Source organism: Rhinoderma darwinii, unplaced genomic scaffold (genome assembly GCF_050947455.1).
Source record: "Rhinoderma darwinii isolate aRhiDar2 unplaced genomic scaffold, aRhiDar2.hap1 Scaffold_66, whole genome shotgun sequence".
NCBI lineage: Eukaryota > Metazoa > Chordata > Amphibia > Anura > Rhinodermatidae > Rhinoderma > Rhinoderma darwinii.
The window spans coordinates 1,147,501-1,170,551 of NW_027464216.1; the positions used below are offsets into that span (position 1 = coordinate 1,147,501).

General features: G+C 45.6%; 1 protein-coding gene across 1 annotated transcript in view; it reads left to right on the forward strand.

Annotated features, from left to right (window-relative positions):
- The window catches only part of LOC142728048 (EGF domain-specific O-linked N-acetylglucosamine transferase-like), a 48,796-nt gene that overhangs the window by 23,054 nt on the left and 2,691 nt on the right, over positions 1 to 23,051 (forward strand). The window contains exons 6-14 of the mRNA XM_075849082.1: positions 4,566 to 4,669; positions 7,071 to 7,150; positions 12,373 to 12,423; positions 17,485 to 17,578; positions 19,611 to 19,681; positions 19,791 to 19,877; positions 20,605 to 20,673; positions 20,865 to 20,920; positions 21,400 to 21,519. Coding sequence (XP_075705197.1) covers positions 4,566 to 4,669; positions 7,071 to 7,150; positions 12,373 to 12,423; positions 17,485 to 17,578; positions 19,611 to 19,681; positions 19,791 to 19,877; positions 20,605 to 20,673; positions 20,865 to 20,920; positions 21,400 to 21,519 — 732 coding nt within the window. The remainder of the gene's footprint in view (positions 1 to 4,565; positions 4,670 to 7,070; positions 7,151 to 12,372; positions 12,424 to 17,484; positions 17,579 to 19,610; positions 19,682 to 19,790; positions 19,878 to 20,604; positions 20,674 to 20,864; positions 20,921 to 21,399; positions 21,520 to 23,051) is intronic.

The following is a 23,051-nucleotide window of genomic DNA, read 5'->3' on the forward strand; positions in this document are numbered from 1 at the left end:
ATTTAAGAGACTAAAATATTAACTATACAGGGGACCAGCGACATGATTGTCAATACAATTTTACGGCCTTCAAGATCCCAGGGCACATAACTCCTATAAGGGCCTGTTCACATCAACATTCGCTTTCCGTTCCGGGGTTCCGTCGGAGGTTTCCGTCGAGTGAACCCCGTAACGGAAAGTGAAACCACAGCTTCTGTTTCAGTCACCATTGATATCAATGGTGACGGAAACATCGTCGTCACCATTCCGGCAGGTTTCCGGTTTTCCGACAGAATCAATAGCGGAGTCGACTGCATATGGCAGTGAGAAATAACTGTTGGCAGCGCCATCACGTCTCTCCCATCCCCCTCAACAGAAAAATCAAACAGATTTTTTTTTTAAATGACCTGTGCTGTTGACCAGTTCAATGTGCACTACAGATCCCAGCATGCTCTACTGCCAGAAGGAAATTAATTACATGGGTGTATTTAGAATTTTGAAACCATAACATCTCTATTGGCTCCTCATCGAACAGAGAAGGTGGGAGAAACACACATTGGGTACAATCTGTCCATGCCAATCTATGCACATTTTTATTTTCTAACCTACAACTTGTACAGTGAGAGCTAGAATCTGATTGGATGCCATGGGCAGCACCACTTAGGACCTTGTTGCCATGGACTGCATCACAGAAGCGTCGTCATCCAGTCACAGAATTCTCTGCAGGAACGGTCAGTGCGAGGCAGATATCGAGGAGAGAGGAGCGGCTAAGCACTACTGCGATTATCCCGGCTGGGTTCTTGTTTCTTTTTGAATTTTTTTGTTTGTTTGTTTTTTTGGATCTACCTTCCAGACCCACACTTCCGAGTGTGTGGAGGAAGAGGCAGCCAGATGGCTGCATCGGGGGCTGGTGGAAAGTTCCAGCCCCGGAGATATCTCCATCGTCCCGGGAAGACCCCGTACAGCCGGGAGCCTGAGAGACATCAGAGGCAGACTGGCTTTTTTGGACGTCTAACGGCAGCATTGGGGATCGTGCCATTTCTTAAAAATCTGTGGAGAACACCAGATAAAGAATCGGGCCGATACCTCAAGCTGAAGACTCCACCACCACCACCAACATCTGCAGCCCCCACCTGCTCAGCAATGGAGGAACATCAGGTGCCAAAACCCACCATAACATCAGGTGAGGTCCCGGCCCCTGCCCCATTGCCCAGGAGACCATCTGCCTGGGAGCTGCCACCAAGAGCTGCAGTCCCTACCCGTGCAGCAAGGGAGGAACATCTGGTGCCCATACCCACCATACCATCAGGTGAGGACCAGACCACTGCCCCATCTCCCAAGAGACCAACTGCCTGGGAGAAGTTTCTGGCAAGAAAGCCACTAGTCTCTGCCACAAACAGGGGGTCACCAGTAGTGGCTCGAAAATCCAGGGTCCGCAGTGCACCTTATGTGTTACCACCGCGCATTAAAGTGACTGCCAGACAGGTGCATGAGACCCCACTATGGGACACTATGGGTGGTGCATCACGCAGGATGCTGAGAGCCATGCTGAACACGCCATTGGCAGATGATTGCAGGTGCTATGTCAGCGATGAGGGAGACTATGTGCGGTACACCTTCTCCAGAGACACCATCTATCCGGAGAAGGAGTTCCACGGGGAAATTTCATTTCGCTGCAAGAAGATCTAGTGGTGGAGTCTCCTGCAGTGTGCCGGTAACATCAGGGCACTCGCTGCGATTTCATATGATTGATTTTCTGGTTTTGACATTTGGCTTGTTTATTGGACTACTCTTTCTGACTGCCGCCTGCCCTGACCTATGCCTGTTAATTTGACTACGCTAGTTTGCTGCCTGCCCTGACCCCGGCCTGTCCATCGACTACGCTTGTTTGCTGCCTGCCCTGACCTTTGCTTGACCAGCGACTATTCTTCTGCCTGACGATTTGGTACCTTGTGGTCTGTAGATGTGGGTCATTGCCGTGTTACTTTTTAGGGTGATCCCCGCTACATACCTTTAGTGCCCCCCTGCTTTTAAGGCAGGCCTGCACTGATGATCCCCCGTTCTCTCACAGAGTGCTAACCATTACACTATGGAACGTGCTTCAGGTCGTAACCCTTAAACCAGACTCCAAGTCTCCCACTAGAACTCCCCTTTGTATGTTCCCAAGGGTCCTCCTAGCACACGGGTACTTTCAGTGTCCCCTGATTTTCACTGTTGGCCCGCCCTGATTATCCTTGGTTCCCTCCTGCTGATGCTGCTGATGGACAGTCTGGCCGAGATTCAGAGTGCTAACCATTACACTATGGAACCTGCTTCAGGTCATAATCCCTAAACCAGACTCCAAGTCCCACACCAGAACTCCCCACTACTCCCTGGTGTCCTGCTTAATTGGAGCCGCCATGTCTTGCTGATAAGGGGTGAAGGGATAAATCAATCACCAGGACAATGGGAAGTTATTTGATTAAAGGGGTATTCCTAATGTAAAGGACCTGAAAAATAATATAATAATAATTAATAATGCTCCCCATGTGCAGGGTGATGTCAAAACCAATGTTGAGAGTGGTACCTGGCGGTTTTAAAAGAATTATGCAGATTTTACTTTTGCTCCAACTGGGGTCTTGGTCAGAGACCTCCTCTCCCTCTGACAGTCTGTTATCTGATGTAGGAGACTCCCTCATCCCTGCTTGCCTATCACAAACTGTCTTCTGATCCTCACCCATCTGCCAAGTATCATCTGCCAGTGCCTGTACCCTCGGCGTGCTTCACCGTTGTATTCTGGTCCGCTGGGCCAGCCGCTACTCACACCGGGACCACCTCAAGAGGTAGCGACCTGGTAGTCTCCCCGCAGCGAAGTCCAGATCCCCGTACGGGGGTTAAAGGGTGAAGACTGGGGAGGCTACTTAGACAACGCCCTTAGAGGTGGCCCTAAGCCAAACCGGTGGAGTAGCACAGTGGGTCCACAACCCGCTGGTCATAACACTCGCTGCCTCTTCCTCTGATCAATGAGAGATGGAAATGTCCTATATTGGTGTTCTGACTCTTGAAGGGCCCATGCCTATCCCTGGGACAACTTACTCTGGTAATTGACTCTACTCTGGGCCTCAGTACTGGGATAACTACATCTAATAAGATAGAAGAGGCATCCTTTCCCTCTCACAGTATTCCAGCTGATGGAGTAGACTTGTTTATCCCGGAATCCTCTGCTGACTGAGGAGTTCATGAAGCATCTGTTAAGGACGCAACTAGGACAATGTAATAGAAATTGTCGACTCTCTAAAAAAGGAATTGCTCCAATCAGAGACCATTGCCAAATCACAGAATGAACTGATTAATAAAAATGAGGAAATGGAGAAAAACAATTCTGGAGATAGGAGACCGATCCATTCTCAACCACAATTGACTTTGAGGAATCCTGCATTTGGTCTCTAAGTCACCGACTTCATGAGATTTCTGCCTCCAGATGTCTCCACCATAGAGAAAACACTGGCCCCAAAGCTGAAAAATCTTCCCCCAGAGTTGGACGACTTTACACAATCTCATCATCACATCGAGATCATTGCCTACAAATGGAGATTCCCATCAAACTAGTAATGTCCAAAAACATCCATCATTATGTCTTCACAACACGGCCTGCAGCTCTGAAAGTCTGAGAGAAATGGAAACTCCTGTCCCATCACCACCGAGAACCTCCGTCACCACCAACATAAAAGAAGAATCCCGGAAACTCAATCATGAATGGACTATAGCTGGACGGGGATGGTAAGTCTAAATACTCACTGCTTTCCCTGATGATAATTTAGGATGTGCTAATACTCGTTACATGATGTCTCTGCAGGATACTGTCGTCTGAATACAAGTTCACACGACCACTCTCATTGTTTTACCTTGACCTTTTAGGCTGTGTTCACACGTTGCAGTCATGTCACTGTTTTTCCAAGACTCCATGGCAAAAATGCTTTTTTTTTTTGCAAAACCCCTGTGTTCTTGCTGTCACGTAGTGCAAACTGCAGAAAAAAATCTGTGATATGTCCGCAATGTATGACATCCCCTTTAAGACTATCAAACATTCCTCCTTGGTACTGCCGCTGATCTGCAGATGTCTGTATTCTTTGGTTATGTATTTATTATATTTCAATATTAATCTTCAGATTGTCGCTGGTAGAAGATGGCGGCAAGTACAGATAAATAAATGCTAGTCTTATACGCAGCCTCTAGTTAGTTAGTTAGTTAGTTAGTTAGTTAGCTAGTTATACCTGTTTCTTGAAAAGCTGAGTGACTACTAATATTACCAGTATTAAAATTCCCATAACAGTTGGGTCCCAAACGGCAAATGTGTCTCATCATCGAGCATTACAGGGGAAGAAGTGTAGAACATGGCAGATTTACCTTTCAGGAGTTTGGGAAAGCTGGGTGACATGCCAGTTAAGATTTGTAATGGAGATCTTATTGGTTATGGCCGAGCTTTCTGTTTTATAATAATAATCTACAGAATGTTGGTTTTGGTCTCCTCCGCTCAGAGTTTATAAGATTCCTGATTGAACTTGCTCTGAAATGTTGTGAATATTTCTGGTTTCTTGTAATTCCAGGTTTGCGGAGCTGCAGACATTCAGCTCCCTGACGTTCAGACCCATAGAAGATGGACATTGTGACGTCGTCGAGAGGCCGACGGATATCATGAAGTTAGATGCAGGTAATGTGTACATCTGATTAGGATTGTCACGACTCGCGATACCAGAATTTGGACTTCGATACCGATACTTTGTGTAGTGTTGCGACTCTTGATACCAAAACGATACTTTGCCAACTGTAATTAAAAAAAAAAAGTTCCATTCACTGATGTGAGGCACGGGGTGTGAAGAATTTTGAACCTCCATGTGCCGCACATTAAGTATTTCACATTACTTCATTTTTTTACTTTTTTAAACTTTAATGTACTGGCATATATCTATCTATATACCAGTACATTAGCCTGTGTACTGATGGGTATGACCTAACAACTGCCTGTTTACTAAGTATGCCCTAACAACAGGAATATACGGTCAGACAGCCTTGGTGTCCTTCAATGGACCCTGGATTGTCTGCCCATATATGGTATGTCCCTCAAGCATCACAGGGATTCCCTGTGACGCAATCCACGGGGCATCCCCCTTCTCGTTTTCCCCTTCAATGCTGCGGTCAGCTTCGATCACAGCATTCAAGGGAATAGCATCGCAGATCAGAAATTTCTCTGATCTCTGGCAATAGAGCGGAGCTGCGGCTGTGTAATACAGAAATTGCACCGCTCCTGACATCAAGTGTACGCACAGTCAGCATGAGGTGATGCGACCAGCTAATGAGCGGCGGCACCGGGACTGAAGACCGAATATGGGGGTGTTTTGCAGTGCGCCCGCCATGTTCTCTGTATTCAGTGCCGGCGCTCATTAGTGCAGCTCTGGCCGCATGCTGACCCCACGTGCACACTTGTCAGGAGCGGGGCAATGGCTGTATTACACGTGTATTACACAGGCGCAGCCCTGCTCTGACTACATTTATGTGAAATAACGTGTAGCACACGGACCCATTGATTTCAATGGGGCTATTCAGACATGCCTGAATTTTCACACCTCGAGTGTCCGTTGCGTGGAACTCCCTGCTTGTCCTATATTGGTCCGTGTTTGCAGAACTTGTCACCTATTAATGTCTATGAGTGCATGAAAACCACGAACAGCACACGGACGACATCCGTGTTCTGTCTGTGTTTCACAAATCAATTACATAGAAATACTGATGCCAATACGCAACGCACACAGACATGAAATGTAGAAAAAACGCTGCGTTTTTAACGTGCACAAATCGGACACGCTCATCTGAATGTAGCCTTAGGCTCATTCACATATCCTTGTGCTTTTATATGGCTGCAATAAACTGACTGCATACAGATGGCTTCCATGGGCAGTCCGTTTTTTTTATTTTTTTTTCACGGACTCCTAGACCAGAATGGGTGAGACCGATCTGCAAATACTGACCGGGATAGGACCTGCCCTGAGTTTTTCAGATTGAGAACGCGGATCCCTGAAAAAAACAGATAGCACACTGAAGAAATTAACTGATGTGTGCATGAGCCCTAAGGCCCTGTTCACACAAAGATTTTTGGCGCTGATTTTGATGAGGAAACCGCATAGCAATCAGCGCCAAAAAACTGCAGAAATCGCCCCCGATGATTTCAATGGAAGGCAGAGCGTTTTTTTCCCGAGCAGCTTTTGGCCGCTCATGGGTTAAAAAAGAGCAGCATGTCCTTTCTTGCCACGGTTCCGCCTCTGACCTCCCATTGAAATCAAAGGGAGGCAGAAAAATTCTGCAGCGTTAGATTCCGAGAAAACCGCGTCAAAAAAGCGCAGGCAGGTCAAGATCTGCCTCAAATACACAGATTTTTTTTCTGCCTGCAAAAAACTGTGTGAACAGGGCCTACGGTTTCTTCCATGTAGCATCTCAACAATCTCCGGGTACTTGCTGTTCTCGGTAGGGGGGAAATGGGATGCGCCAAATGTTTACTGCACTCCAATCCCTTTATTTATATTCTAGGAAGGATTTTTAGAAGTGTAGTTCACAAGTCTTATGTAGCCTGGGAGGCGGCCGGCAGGGCATGTGCCAGGGGGTGCTAACCATTTACGAGGCTAGGGCAGAAAACGGAATGTTTGCCCCAGATGAAGAGCAGCCGAGGTTATGTCTAGTGACCGCGCAGTCACGGCCTGTGAATAAATCTGTCTAAAACATAATACAGTCAAATTCCTGTAATCCGCCATCTGATAATCTAGAAAGTCTGATGATCCTGCCCTTGTTTCCGGCACAGAGCTGCAGAATAACCAGGAATATAACAAGGCTGGACTGGTTAAAAGACATGGACACGGCTGCTAGGATTAGATTGTTTCCTTTATTCAGCCCTGGAAATGAGTTTTTTATATTATTGTGTGACTGTCCAATAATCCAGAATGTCTGATAATCCGGTTTTGTTGATTTTTATATGTTCACAGGAAGAGATGGTAGATTTTAGGAAGCAAATGTGAGTTTATTGTTACTAATATTTTAATTATTTTATTTTTCGTTGTTCCCAGGTGTAAATCTCTATCACCACTTCTGGGATTTTGTCAATCTCTATATTACACAACATATTAACAACTCCTTCAGCACCGACGTCCAGGGCCGCCATCAGAAATTTCTGGGCCCCATACAGCCAAGGAGTCTGGGCCCCCCCTCACTATTGGGGCGGGCACAAAGTAAAGTGGTCGGAGGTAAGGCAGCGGTGAAAAGCAAACTAGTAGGAGATCTCTTTGGAGGGGCAGGGCAGAGCTAGCTGGTGGGTATCAGGGGGCAAGGTGGAGAGACTAAGTGCCAGGGCTCAGCGGGGGAAGGAGGAGGGGATTTCTGGGAGAACAGAAAGTGGCATGGGTGGTGACACCGGGCATGAGGGCGCCCGTTGGAAAAGGCCCCCCCATGGCCGGCGGCGAACTATAGCAGAGCAGGGAGGTATCTCCCTGCACTGTAATCTACTAGCACCACTGTAGCTCCCTGAAGGAGCGAAATCCCTGTGTGGCCGGGGATTCCGCTCCTGGAGTGCTCCGCTTGATGTCTCTGTCCGTATATGGACAGTGACATCAGGGCAACTCCTGAAGGGGCATCCCCGTTTACAGCGTCGCCGACTCTGTGACCGGCGATTCCACTCCAGGAGAAGCCCTTGACGTCACTGTCCATAAATGCTGGTTTGGCAGAAAAAGGAGTCACCACGGGCGCTGCTGCACTTCAATGGAACCAAAATGCTTGGAAGGTTCAGATCGTTGGTAATAATGTGCGGAAGAGTATGAGAATAAATGGAATTTATTGATAATATGACTACGCGTTTCAATGCCGTACTGGCATCTTCATCAGGTCATGGATGAACAAACAAAAGTCACTGTTTAAATAGCCATGTTAATGTTGAAAAAAACCCGCCAATGTGAACGGGGTCAAGGTGTTTAAGTGACGTCATAGATCAAAGTTCAAAATACACAGGACCGGAAAAACACACAAAAACAGTAAAAGTATGTCATATAATAAAACCAATAAAAATGAATAGAGTTTTATTCCCATTTCCTTATATGCATATCGCCGCTATGAATTATTGCCGACATTAAGGTTATTATTCTGTAAATTATATAGTTTTTGGTACATAAGGGTTAGTACCTTTTTACCATACACCGATTTTGTAGTCCATACCTATATCTGTATTCACTTACATTATTATTCTATATTATCGGGCAGCCTTTTTTTCCGTGTCGCTTCGGCACACATTACGTACTACATTTCAAGTCTTCTTAATTACATGGTTTTCATCATGTTCTCTTTTCATACATTTTAAACTCTTCTTTCTCTATTCATTTTTATTGGTTTTATTATATGACATACTTTTACTGTTTTTGTGTGTTTTTCCGGTCCTGTGTATTTTGAACTTTGATCTATGACGTCACTTAAACACCTTGACCCCGTTCACATTGGCGGGTTTTTTTCAACATTAACATGGCTATTTAAACAGTGACTTTTGTTTGTTCATCCATGACCTGATGAAGATGCCAGTACGGCATTGAAACGCGTAGTCATATTATCAATAAATTCCATTTATTCTCATACTCTTCCGCACATTATTACCAACGATCTGAACCTTCCAAGCATTTTGGTTCCATTGAAGTGCAGCAGCGCCCGTGGTGACTCCTTTTTCTGCCAAACCAGCATAACCTTCGCGGTCGTTCATTTGAATCACCGGTCCCGAGTCCTGGCAGCAGCTGTATCTTTATTCTTTATTGCCTTCTACCATCCGTTACCAGGTGAGTACCACTCTTCTTTTACACCACTCCATACCTGGGTAACCTGCACTATGTGGCGCCGTGTTTTTTTCTTTTTCTCACTGTCCATAAATGGACACAGACGACAGGGGCTTCTCCTGGAGTAGAATCCCCGGTCACACCGTCGGCAACGCTGTGGACTGGGATTCTGCTTCAGGAGTTGCCCCTGATGTCACTGTCCATATACGGACAGAGACATCAAGTGGAGCGCTCCAGGAGCGGAATTCCTGGCCACAGGGGGATTCCGCTCTTTCAGGGAGCTACAGTGCAGCTATCTACAGGAAGTAGGGGTGCTATCTATAAGAGGGGTTTTGTGGGGCACTACCTGCAAGTGGGCTGTATGGCACTACCTACCATGGGGCTGTGTGGCAATACCTACCACTTGGCTTTGTAGCACTACCTACCAGGGGGCTGTGTGGCACAACCTACAAGGGGGCTGTGTGGCACAACCTACAGGGGGCTGTGTGGCACTACCTACAACGGGGCTGTGTGGCACTATCTACAGGGGGCTGTGTGGCACTATCTACAGGGGGCTGTGTGGCACTATCTACAGGGGGCTGTGTGGCACTATCTACATGTGGCTGTGTGGCACTATCTACAGGGGGCTGTGTAGCACTATCTACAGGGGGCTGTGTGGCACTACCTACATGAGCCTGTGTGGCACTATCTACAGGGGGAATCTGTGAGTGACGGGCTGATGGTTATCTTACTGTGAGGGGGGGACTGATGGTCATTTTACTGTGAGGGGGGGGGCTGATGGTCATTTTACTGTGAGTGGGGGGGCTGATGGTCATTTCACTGTGAGTGGGGGCCGATGATTATTTTACTGGGAGTGGGGGGCTGATGGTCATTTCACTGTGAGTGGGGGCCGATGATTATTTTACTGGGAGTGGGGGGCTGATGGTCATTTCACTGTGAGTGGGGGCCGATGATTATTTTACTGGGAGTGGGGAGCTGATGTTCTTCAAGTGGTTTCCACCTCTCAGCTCCAATTGAAATTAATAGGAGGTAGTAAATATCGTTTGGAGCTTTTTTTTCTTGCATCTTTTGCATTCGCTTCAACAGCTTAAAAAAAACGCAAAAAAAAAAAAAAAAGGCCAAACAACGCTGTCAGTTCCTGAAGGAATTTTGAGGCAGATTTTTTTTGCCTTACAAAAAACGCTGTGTGAACATATTCTACGAGTGGAGTGCTTGTTTTTAGCCATTTTCTGTCTTTCTCTAAAGTAGGGGTGCCCTGAGGAAATTTTCTTTTTCCAGTGGTGCCTCGAGTCCGAAAATGTTGGGAAACTCTGTACTAGGCTACAGGATCACCCCGGCCAACGCAAGGATCCCGTCGTGGAGCAGCTCAGTTCATCGTGGGAACGGGGCCTAGTGGAGTTCAACTTGTTTTGTTTGTTTGGGGGCGCTGTCTACAAGGAAGGGGTGGGGGGGGCTGTACGGCTCGATCTACAAGGGGAGGTGGGGGGCTGTATGGCACTGTCTACATGAGGGAGTTGGGAGGCTGTACGGCTCGATCTACAAGGGGAGGTGGGGGGCTGTATGGCACTGTCTACATGAGGGAGTTGGGAGGCTGTATGGCACGATCTACAAGGGGGAGGTGGGGGCTGTATGGCACTGTCTACATGAGGGAGGTGGGGGCTGTATGGTACTGTCTACAAGGGGGAGGTGTGGGGCTTTATGGCACTGTCTACAAGGAGGAGGTGGGGGCTGTATGGCACTGTCTACATGAGGTAGGTGGGGAGGCTGTATGGCACTGTCTACATGAGGGAGGTGGGGGCTGTATGGTACTGTCTACAAGGGGGAGGTGTGGGGGCTGTATGGTACTGTCTACAAGGGGGAGGTGTGGGGCTTTATGGCACTGTCTACAAGGAGGAGGTGGGGGATGTATGGCACTGTCTACAAGGGTGAGGTGGGGGCTGTATGGCATGATCTACAAGGGTGAGGTGGGGGCTGTATGGCACTGACTAAAGGAAGGCTGTATCGCATAATCTACAGGGGGCACTATCTACAGGGGGGCTGTGTGTGGCAGGAAGGGGAGGGGGGCATTATACTGTATGGGGGCCACTAAGCGGACATTATACTGTGTAGGGACACTACAGGGGGCAATATACTGTGTGTGGCACTTCGGGGACATAATACTGTGGGCACAATTAGAGGACAAAATACTGTGTCCTTGAAGGGGTTATAATATATTATTATTATACTGTATGGGAGGAACTAAAGGGGCATTATACATTTTTTATGGCCCATTTTTTTTATGATGGGGTGGGGCGCCGAAAGATAATTTTGCACGGGGCGCCATCTATCCTAAGGCCGGCCCTGTCTCTACCCACCACAGGTTTGAAGGCTATGTAAAGTGAGTGTGGTATTTGTTGTTTTAGCAGTCTGTTTGGTGCTACTTTGTAAATACTTTTTTAAAAAATATATTTTTACTTTATGAGATACAGAGCAGCTATATCATGCACTGAAACCTTTATCTGCGTGTCCCTGTTCATAATTTAGATTTGATCGATAACAGGTGGATCCTGGCCCGCCAACACTGAACCCGTCAGTCCCCCGGACCTGACAGATACAGGTCTCTGCGCACGATACAGCTGCTCTGTATACAGGATACAAAGCAGCTGTATCACATAAAGTAAAAATTATTTTTAATAAAAAGTATTTACAAAGTTTCATAACACACACTAATAAACTTTTTTGTATAAAAAAAAAAAAGAGGTGTACATAGCCTTAAAGATCTCTCCCCCTCCCCCACGTATCCTCTCTCCTTCCTCTACCCCTCCTTTCAGATATCCTCTTTTCCCCCAGTTATCATCCCCCTAGTATAATGTCTCCTTCAGTGTCATCCGCCCTCCATTATCTCCTACCCACTACACCATCATCTCCCCGTCCCCCCCGTAGAAAGCAAGTGTCTTCCCCAGGTCTGTATGATCCTCCGGACACTGAAGCACTGCATTGTATCACTAGTAGCAGCTCTGCGATGGCTCTTATCTCCTGGGCTGCGTATAACGGGACAATAAACCTGTCTTCTCCCTCTGATACACAGCCCGGGAGATAAGTGGTAAGAAATGCTACTAGCGATACAAGGATATGAAGCAGAGCTGAGAGTGTATAGTGTGACATGGGTAACACTGATTTTTTATTGTGGGGATGTGATGTGAGGAGGCTCCGGGCAGCAGCAGCCTGACAGACATTACATACTGACACAGACATTACATATTGTACTCTCACTGTGTCAGGAGTCTTCTTCTGCTGCTGCTTCTTGTCGCCTCCACTGCATTCAAACCTCCCGCCACCTTCATGACGTCTCCTCCACACGCGCTGTCACGCCGCTGTAGAGGAGGAGGGGCGGGCTCTATGTGAACAGCGGGCCCTTATGATTTTACTCTGATGCAAACAACGGGCCCCGGCTCCGTGATGGGACCTGTTCCTTTCACCAAAGTGAAATCATAAGGGCCCGTGAGCAAATGCATTCCGGCAGTGGAGCACGGGCCCCCGTTTTTTCAAATTTTGACCGGGCCCCTGACAGCAGTACCGGCAGTACCTCCCTGATGGCGGCCATGCCGACGTCCATATTGTCATGTGGGACACAGTAAGTATTTTTTTTTTTCTTTCTTAAAGGGGTATGTGTTATAAAAATGGAGGCGGCGGGGTCCCTTTGTTGACCCTCCCCCTCCTCTGTTGGTCTGAATGTAGCAGTACTGTAACCTGTCATACGTGGATATCCATAGATTGGCATTGCCAGCATGGAAACTTATCCTCTTTGGACAATTCCTTTTTGTTACAGGACCCTCCAGCAATCATCTGTGAACCTGATGCCAAGTGTTCATTTCCCCTGCAGCGCCACCACAGGGGAAATGAAGCATTACATGCTGCCTATTGAAATCAGTGGGCTCTCTCTGTAATGCCAGGACACTCTTTGTAGTAGTTCTGGCTTGTGCTCTGAAAAGGAGCCCTGCCCGAATAAAACCGAATTCCCTCTTTGGGGATTTGAGATTGGGTTTTCTCCAGACTACCCCTTTAACTTCATAACATTGCTGGTTGCACATGCCCTAGTACAGGGGTCAGCACTCCAGCACTCCAGCTATTGTGAAACTACAACTCCCAACATGCACTGGCAGCCAAAGACTTTATTATCTATTATTCTATCCACATGCTGTCAGGCCATGCTGGGAATTGTAGTTCTACAACAGCTGGAGTTCAGAAGGATGATGACCCCCATTTTCTATGCCTATCCCGCTGTGTTCATCACGCTGTCCTCTGTGATGCTATGGCTACGCTCGGTACTCCGAGACAATCTGATGTCTCACAGACACCGAGAATGTGCAGCTGCATCCCCCTCCTCTTCCACTAATTCTTCCACTAATAAGATGTATTACATTCTTATCCCGATCGTGTCTCGCTGACCCAGGTGCACGGTTTGGTTTCCATTACTGTCGGCCGAGACGTGGCCTCTCTATAGAGACTTTTGAAGCTGGAGTTTTCTGTTACCACCTGCAGCACTGACCCAGTCATACACAACCTCGGGGACAGATCTGCTTATTCTTGGGCGTGAGAACAGGCAGCAAATTCTTCTATATTTTTACGGCGCTGGGAACACAGGCTGGTGAATTGCCAAGTGTACATTGTGCCAGTGTGAGACAAGATTTTCTGTAGTAGGAGGGAGAATTTTACTGGAGGCTCTATTAAATGGAGACTTTTATACAGTATTTTGTATTAACCTTGTGCATGCTGGGCAGATCTGATATTCTCAAATTAATTCACCTGCACCAAATTCCTAATTCCCCAAAAAAATATCAAATAATACCCGGTTTTCCATAGACCCTAAGTGGTATCTAAGGCCTGATTTACACGAGCGTGTGCATTTTGCGTGCGCAAAAAACGCTGCGTTTTGCGTGCGCAAAAGGCACATAACAGCTCCGTGTGTCATCAGTGTATGATGCGTGGCTGCGTGATTTTCGCGCAGCCGCCATCATTATGACACTCCGTTTGGATGTTTGTAAACAGTAAAGCACGTGGTGCTTTTCTGTTTACATTCAGAGAATGACAGCTCTTGCGCGAATCACGCAGTTCGCATGGAAGTGGTTCCGTGCGGCATGCGTGGTTTTCACGCACCCATTGACTTCAATGGGTGCGTGATGCGCGAACAGCGCACAAAGAAAGGACATGTCGTGAGTTTTACGCAGCGGACTCACGCTGCGCAAAATTCAAGCACTGTATGCACTGCCCCATAGCCTAATATAGGTGCGTACGACACGCGTGAAAAGCACGCGCATCGCACGTGCGTATATTACGCTCGTGTACATAATAGACTTGAGTTCAATTTAACCTTTTGAAGCCTTTCCTTTTTCATTTTTACATTTTTCTAATACACTGTCAGTGCGTCAGTCTTCACTGTTGTTTTGGCATTCTATTCATAAATATGAAAATTATTGACACTGTTCATGGCATGAAAAAGAATCAGAAAACCTGCTGTCTGTTTGTAGGGAACTCCTTAGTTTAAGAGAAGTGCAAAAATCGATGCTGATTTCATAATCTTTATAGGGTATGAAGCTCCATTTTTCCTGTTGCAGAGCAAAAAATCTCAGATTTCTGTTCACACAGCTATGGGGTTATACATTTCGGTCTTCTGCAGCCACCACTAGGGTGAGTTTGTTAAAGATCTATTTATTATGCAATTTAATAGTAGGTGTATGTAGGGAGCGCCCCCTAGTGGTGGCTGCAGGCACACATAATTTTACTATTTAAACGATAACTACACGTTCAACAAACTTCTGACATGTAAGAAGTTTTGATTGGTAGGGGACTCAGCACTGAGAACCCCACCAATCGCTAAAACGAAGCAGCTGAAGCGCTCATGTGAGCGCTGTGTCACTTGGTTTCTGTTCGGCTCTTTCTGGAAAGCTGTTGTATCTGAGTACGGGCTCATAGACTTCCGGAAAAAGCTGAACAGAAATGAATCGGCTGAGCGCTCACACGAGCCCTTCTGCCGCTCCGTTTTACCGATTTGGTGGGGGTCTCAGTGCATGTACCCCCACCAATCAAAACATGTGACATGTCAGAAGTTTATTGAACATTTAGTTACACTTTAACTCTATGGCTGTGTGAAGGTAAGTTAAAGGGGTTGTATTCAATTGAATTAGAGCAGAGTTGCAGTACTGCAGCACGGCCACTATAGCCACGGAGCCATCTGCTTCTGACACCGGCCACTGCACAACATCTGGCGCCCGGAGGCAGCCTGGACAGCTGATAGGTGCGGTGTCGGACCCCCACCGATCATATGATGATAACCTATCCTGTGGATAGGTCATCAGTATGAAAAAACACCCCGTTCCTGGACAACCCCTTTAACGATTTGGGGCTCTTTATAAGAAAAATAAAAAAAACCTATAAAATAAATAACCAAATAAATCAGCACAGAATTATAGACATATAAAATAAAAATACATCCTACACTTTAATCAGCGTCTTCCATTTTAAGAGCTGCTTGTATCTATTGTTCAATTTCTTGGCCCCTTGAGAAGTGATCAGAAAGTGATGACCAGTCCTGCTTATCTTTATTACTATCCTCCCTTCACAGCTCCCAAAATAAATGGTTCAGGGTGGAGATGACCTTCCAGAGCCAGCGATCTCTACACAAAGAGCGCTATTTTTCATTCCGCAATAGAATTGAAAAATGATTTACCAAAGCCAGAGGTCGGCGCACCCCTTCCAGCGTTCACTTGTCGATCAGCAGTTGCACTTGGTCCCATAGGGTTTGGGTGCATTCATGGGCCGTCTAGCGGGATAGGTAATCGGCTTATCTTCCCTGGGCAGATGGTTCTGCTTTCTAAAAGGAAATTGTCCCCGGCAACCTGTCGTGTTCTGGGCCAGACTGTGTCAAAGGAGAAAATCCTGATTTATAATCCACTGTAATCTCCTCAACCATTGAGATGTGAAGCTCCACGGAGACTGAACAATTCTCTGTGTCCGGGATCACAATGACCACATTATCATCTGCCCCTGACCATCTACTCCCTCTAATACGGTCTAGTTCAAGGCTGATAAGGGACGGTTCTGTGTTGCTTTTTTATTTGACATATCACAATCATTCATCTGGTATTATAAAAATGTGCCCCCCCCCCCCCAGCTTGACCGCCACTCTATTTAAAATCCTCAAGGGTTCGGACCACCGTTCTCTCAATCGGTTGGGAATCCCGGCGTTGGGGCCCCCAGTGATCTGACAATTCTCATCTATCCTATGGATAGGTAATAATTGTCAATTCTGGGAATACCACTTTAATTGAGATGCTCTGAATATTCTTATAGCTGGCATAGTGTCTTAGGGTATGTTCACACACAAACTCAAAAACGTCTGAAAATACGGAGCTGTTTTCAAGGGAAAACAGCTCCTGATTTTCAGACGTTTTTTAAGCCACTCGCGATTTTCGCTGCGTTTTTCACGGCCGTTTTTGGAGCTGTTTTCAATAGAGTCAATGAAAAAACGCTCCAAAAACGTCCCAAGAAGTGTCCTGCACTCCTTTTGACGAGCCGTTATTTTACGCTCCGTGTTTTGACAGGAACGCATAAAATAAAACGCCCGAATTACATCTGAAACCACTGCGTGTGAACATACCCTTAGAAGTCCAACACACTGAAATGTAATGGGTTGTATGGACTGTATTATAGTCCAGAGCTGCATTCACGATTCTGCTAATTGTCAATGGAATGAGTCAACAAGCTTGTCGACAGACCCACCCCTGAGGGTATGTGCACACACACTAATTACGTCCGCAATTGACGGACGTATTTAGGCCGCAAGTACCGGACCGAACACATTTCAGGGAGCCGGGCTCCTAGCATCATAGTTATGTACAACGCTAGGAGTCCCTGCCTCGCTGCCGGACAACTGTCCCGTACTGAAAACATGATTACAGTACGGGACAGTTGTCCTACAGCGAGGCAGGTACTCCTAGCATCGTACATAAGTATGATCCTAGGAGCCCGGCTCCCTGCACTGTGTTCGGTCCGGTACTTGCGGCCGAAATACGTCCGTCAATTACGGACGTAATTAGTGTGTGTGCACATACCCTGACAGTTTAGCTCCTATAATACAATGGAGCAGTTAGTCTTCTCTACATCAGATCCTGGTATAAGATGACTCTTCCCAGAGTGTAAATCACTATAGGCTCTACAGCAATCTCTGTGCAGACACTGAGCTGACAAGTGGTAGTCTGCAGAATTATGAATGCAGCTCTGGACTATAATACAGGTTGTAATTCAGATTGGTTGGACTTCAGAATTTAGCATATCCTATTTTCCTGAAAAGTTTATGGATTTGGATTAGGATCTTTGCCAATGTGCCTTCTGAGAGGCTTCTGACAGAGATCAGCATTGACTCCGCTGGTTATTCTATATAGTACAGAGGTGCCTCTTACTTCCTGAGTGAAATTGCGTCCCCTACTTTCCAAATTGAAGATGAGAAGATTCAGGGATGTCTGCCAAGTTCCCTGCAGTCAGAGAAGGGTCCTGTCTGAGGTGAACTTCTCATCTTGCCGCATGGATGGTGCACCCCTGTCTGCACAGTAATTATTCAGCAGAGGTTTTGGTGCAATGTAGAGAATTTGGGATTAGATGCCTTTGTACTAAACACTAAATATGTTTTTTTCTGCAGAGCTTCTATGGCTATGGCGATTTGTTCAGCGAGACGTGGAAAGCTTTTACAGATTACGAAGTTACACACTTGAAAGCGTCCGATTCTAAACGGGTAAGATGTTCCAAATGTATTTCTCTTTGTTGTTTTATCATTTTTAAAGTTTTTTTTGTTTTATAGTTTATTGTTGTTTTAATGAAAAGTTTGGTAACTTTATAATATACTTGCTGCTTCAGTTCTTCCCCATTTTTTTTTAAGATCCCTGCTTACTGTCAGTGAATAGGAATATTCTCGTTTACATCCAAAAGCTGAAACCTCATGGTATGTAACTGACACAGGTGCAGGGCTATTTCATTGTACCAGAGCTTTCTCTTGTAATAAGCCATCCTGCTGTGCCATCTAGATGTGATCATAACAGGTTTTCAGCCTCTGGATGTTTACTGTTTTCATTCACTGAAAGCAAGGAAAGACCATGAAAATGAAGAAGAATTGAAATACAAAGTACTGTAGAAAGTTGCTGATTTTCAGCAGGAAGACAGCAGAGAACGTTAAAAAATGCCACAGTGATCAGGCCATGGAGGGTCCGGACAAAACAGAAATGTTAAATTACCATTCCAAGGATATCCTACTATTTTGAGTTTACAGCTCCTATTCAGTCCTATGTGTCTCCATGGTTACAGGCTACAAGTAAACGCTCTGTAGTTGGATCCTGCAGTCATATTGCAATCCATCTGTCCCCTACTTGCTTGCATATACTTGGCAGGAACAGCAAGAAGTAGGGGACAGTTATTTGCAGGATCTGACAGCACATTGTTTGTTTGTAGTCTGTAACCATGGAAACACAATTCTTCATTGGAGCTGTAGATCCAAAACATTAGGAGATTTTAAATCAAGACTATTTGCAATGTTAATTCATTTTTTATTTTGCATGCAATGGGGGAAATTAATATTAATGGTTACAAAGGTGGACAAGTGACTGTTTTTAATTTAAAGGGGAAGTGCTCTATAATCACGAGCATGCGTGACTGCCAGTAATGTGTGTTATCTGTATTTTGCACTAAAAAATTGCAACTGCTCCAATTGGGAATGGTGATGTATAAAACAAAGTTAGGGCATGACCACACGTGGCGGATTTCCTCCGCAACTGTCCGCATCAATGCCGCACAGAATCTGCGTTGCAGATTCTGCTGCGGATCTGCACAAAATGTGCAGTAAATTGATGCGGACTAGCTGCTGCGGACTGCGGGAAAAGTGCTTCCCTTCTCTCTATCAGTGCAGGATATCAGTGCAGGATAGAGAGAAGGGACAGCACTTTCCCTAGTGAAAGTAAACGAATTTCATACTTACCGGCCGTTGTCTTGGTGACGCGTCCCTCTTTCGGCATCCAGCCCGACCTCCCTGTATGACGCGCCAGTCCATGTGACCGCTGCAGCCTGTGCTTGGCCTGTGATTGGCTGCAGCCGTCACTTAGACTGAAACGTCATCCTGGGAGGCCGGACTGGAGACAGAAGCAGGGAGTTCTCGGTAAGTATGAACTTATATTTTTTTACAGGTTGCTGTATATTGGGATCGGTAGTCACTGTCCAGGGTGCAGAAACAGTTACTGCCGATCGCTTAACTCTTTCAGCACCCTGGACAGTGACTATTTACAGACGTCTCCTAGCAACGCTCCCGTCATTACGGGAGCCCCATTGACTTCCTCAGTCTGGCTGTAGACCTAGAAATACATAGGTCCAGCCAGAATGAAGAAATGTCATGTAAAAAAAGCAAGACGCATCCGCAGCACACATGACATGTGCATGACAGCTGCGGACTTCATTGCGGAATTTAGAATCTCCATTGAAGTCAATGGAGAAATTCCGCCATGAGTCCGCCACTGCTCCGCAACAGACAGAGCATGCTGCGGACACCAAATTCCGCTCCGCAGCCTATGCTCCGCAGCGGAATGTTACGCATCGTCTAAACGAACACTTCTAAATAGAAGTGGAAGTCAATGCAGAAACGGCTCCGCTGCGGATTAACGCTGCGGAGTGTCCGCAGCGGAATTTAAGTGAAATTCCGCCACGTGTGAACCCAGCCTTAGACTTGGGGGTCATTAGTCATGTTTTTCTGGACATATTTGGTAATATCCCCTTTTGTATTTATGTTCTGCTTTAAGGACGCTGTGTTTGTGCTACTGCCCAGAATGAGATACGGGTTATTTTACAACACGCCGCTGGTAAGCTCGTTATCCGGAGATGTGACGGGTGACAGAAGAAGTATTGTTTGAAGACAGGAGATGCGTGCTTTATTAGTGCAGTCAATTTCAGCGCTTTTTCTTTCTCTAGATCTCAAATTGCCGCAGCACGGGATTGTTCAGAGCGTTTTCACAACATGTGCTTTTCCGGCTGAATATTTCCCAGGAAACTTTAAAGGTGCGCTATAAATCAACATGAGGGTTTGTTCCCGGGCACAGTTCATTACAGTCATATATATATATATATTTTTTTTCTTTTTTAAAGCCTTCTGTAGGATAAAGTAGAGCGCCACCATTCTCGTAAATTATATATGTATACAATTATTCATAGCCTGCCAACAATATATGCAGTACTTTTTCTTTTGTCAGACTGTTCAGGAACATATAACGTTAGATGGGAGGCCGGAGACTATAAAAGAGGTGCTGTCCTTATTGCTGCATTCCTCTATTGAAGCGAATGGGCCATCAGGCCTTGTACCCACTTTTATGCCCTTATTTGCATAGCCCTCGGTGCAATAAAAATGGAATAAGAGTCGGTAACTTCTAAACTGATGCAACATGAAAGCCAGTCTGGTTACAAGCTGATCCAATGATTTCTTCCAGTGCAGTCTTCGGCATACCTGACCCCTACTGGTGGGTATTGAGGAAGGCACTTGAAGTGGGGAAAAGCATAAAGATTACATATACAAGATTAGAAAATAATGGCTGCTATTAAAACAGCGCCATCTTGTCCACAGGCTGTGTCTGGTATTGCAGCTCATTCAAGTTCATGGAGCTGAAGTGCAATACCAGGCACAGCCCATAGACGAGTGGTGTTTTTTTTTTTTGTCTTGCAAAAAATGTCATTTGACCCCAACGTGTGAATAGATCCATTATTAACTGATTTACTTTCATTTTGGCTCTAGGAGGAGAAACTTCGAGTCACCATTCTTATACGCAGCACAGAGTTTCAAAAAATACTGAACTTAGATGAGGTAATCATTACCTTTCTGTGGGTGGCGATGCCCTGGGGTCATTTCTAACCACAGACGCTTCGTCTTTGCTCTGTGATCATCGGAAATAACATTGTGGCAACGAGTCTCCCAGGAAATCCGTAAAATAAAAATACAAATTAGCCAAATGGATAATAACGCTAAACATATTTCTTACTGATGTTCTCCCTCAGCTGGTCCATGCCTTGAAGTCTGTCCCTCAAGTCACTGTGGTGGATTACAAATATAGGTACGTAATATTATGTTTATAATATCCGAGAACGAGCTGATAATGCTTATCCAAGGTGAAATACACTGCGGGACGAATCCTAAATGAGGCCACGTGATCTGGAACCCCATATGTGAATAATAGAGACAAACGGAAACCATTAGCAACGGAAGCATTACCATTGAAATCACTGGTAAGGCTAACGGAAAGCTATGGTTTCCGTCTGGTTTCCGTTCGTGGGTTCTCCTGACGGAAAGGTTTGACGGAACCACGAATGGAACCCCGAGGCAGATATGAACGAAGCCTCACTTCAATTGAGGTTTACTGCAATACCAGACACAACCTATGGACAGGTGTGGCGCTATTTCTGGGAAAAAGCAGCCATGATTTTCTAATCCTGTATAACCCCTCTCTGTCTATGTAGCAATTTGAAGTTCTAAAAGGCAATGTATTGATAGTTCTCTCCATAACTGCAAACCCTTCATTGTATGTTTCTCTAGATCTCTTGGATTCCTTGAACAGCTGAAGATCAGACATAACTCTGACATATTTATCGGGCTTCACGGGGCCGGACTGACTCATTTACTCTTTTTACCAAACTGGGCAGTTATATTTGAGCTGTAAGTCATTTTCTGTGTTCTCGTGTGTAATATGGTTGCCTCTCCTAGAATGTCTTCTCCTTTTGCATTAGGAAATTGCATGATTAGCAATTCCTTCATATATTGTTATTGTCATCGTCTTCTAATCGGGTGAGGGGCCCTGTGCTGCAAATACAGGGAGTGTGAGTCCCTAAAGGGTCCTGATTGGATTGCACCAGTTTGTAAAGGGAGAGTTTTCCATAACAACATTATATTTAAGAATTACTATGTGTGTCTGACTGCAGAAAGTCGGCCTTCATTGCTATACTAGACAATCCTTAATGTCTATTGCGCAACAACTAGTGGCATACCTACTGTAGAGGCAGACCCTATGACCACGCTAACGGGCCCATGGTAAAAGAGGGCCCGGAACTGAACAACTTCTACGGCTTCCTTTAAAACACTGTCTCAGTGTTTACTTGCAGCCACCACTAGGGGGAGCTCACTGCATATAGATTTACACAACTCCCATTGAGTTCAATACATATACAGTGAGCTCCCCCTAGTGGCGGTAGGGGAAGCAGGGAATTTGGAGTTTGTGAAAAGCAGAGCCCCAACCCCTATTTTCAAAAGAACAGTGAACATTAACTTCAAAAAAAAAATAGTTGGAGCTTTCAGTAGGGGGGAGAGAATTCTGAATTTAGATATGGGGCACTATGGTTTCTGTGTATGCCCCTGATGATGACATTATACTAATGGTCCTGTTGGTGCAAATGTTTCAGCAGTACAGCTTTTAGAGCTAGTTTTTTTTTTTTTAAGCAAGCGTGCTGACCTGTCCATATATTCACATTTCTAGAAATGGCCTACCATGACGACACAGAATGGAATTTTCAATAAATATTTATAGACTTTAAAAATAAAAGCTAAGTTCTTTTCCCACGAGTCATTTGTGCAAGGTCAGCTCGGCATTCACGCAGCCCATATCTGTATGTGGATTATCAGAATCTGCGTATACCAGCGTCCATTAATCACAATGACAATGTCCCAGATCCTTTAGTACATGTGCACCTCTGACTTGGTGTATTAGTAATCTTACCCTATTAATCTTATTTTAAGGGCACTTCAGAACAGAAGGGTTATATCAAATATTTACAATAGGCATGATGAGAATTTTACATGTTGTATTGATACACATAGCATTTAATATACAAGACAAAACGTATAGAACCGCTAATTTTGAGAATTTTAGGAAGATTGCAGGACCAACCTTTGCCATTATGTATTTGTATCGAAATTCATGCACGGTAAACACGTGGCATTGCAGTATAATAGCCATTTTTGTTTTTGCAAAACTGATTCAGTTGGTGCGTGGCATAACTAATGCACCTCCAGCATACGTTGCGCTGTGCGCCCTCTAGAGGTGTGAATGGGTAAAATGTTGCCTTTAGATTCAGGCATGTTAGTAGCGAATAATGCAGAGTACAAGTGTGAACAGGGCAGATAATAGTTTTGTCTTCTACCATATTATTGCATGTGTTTACCCTGCAGGGGGCGCCGTTGCGTAGAATACTGTA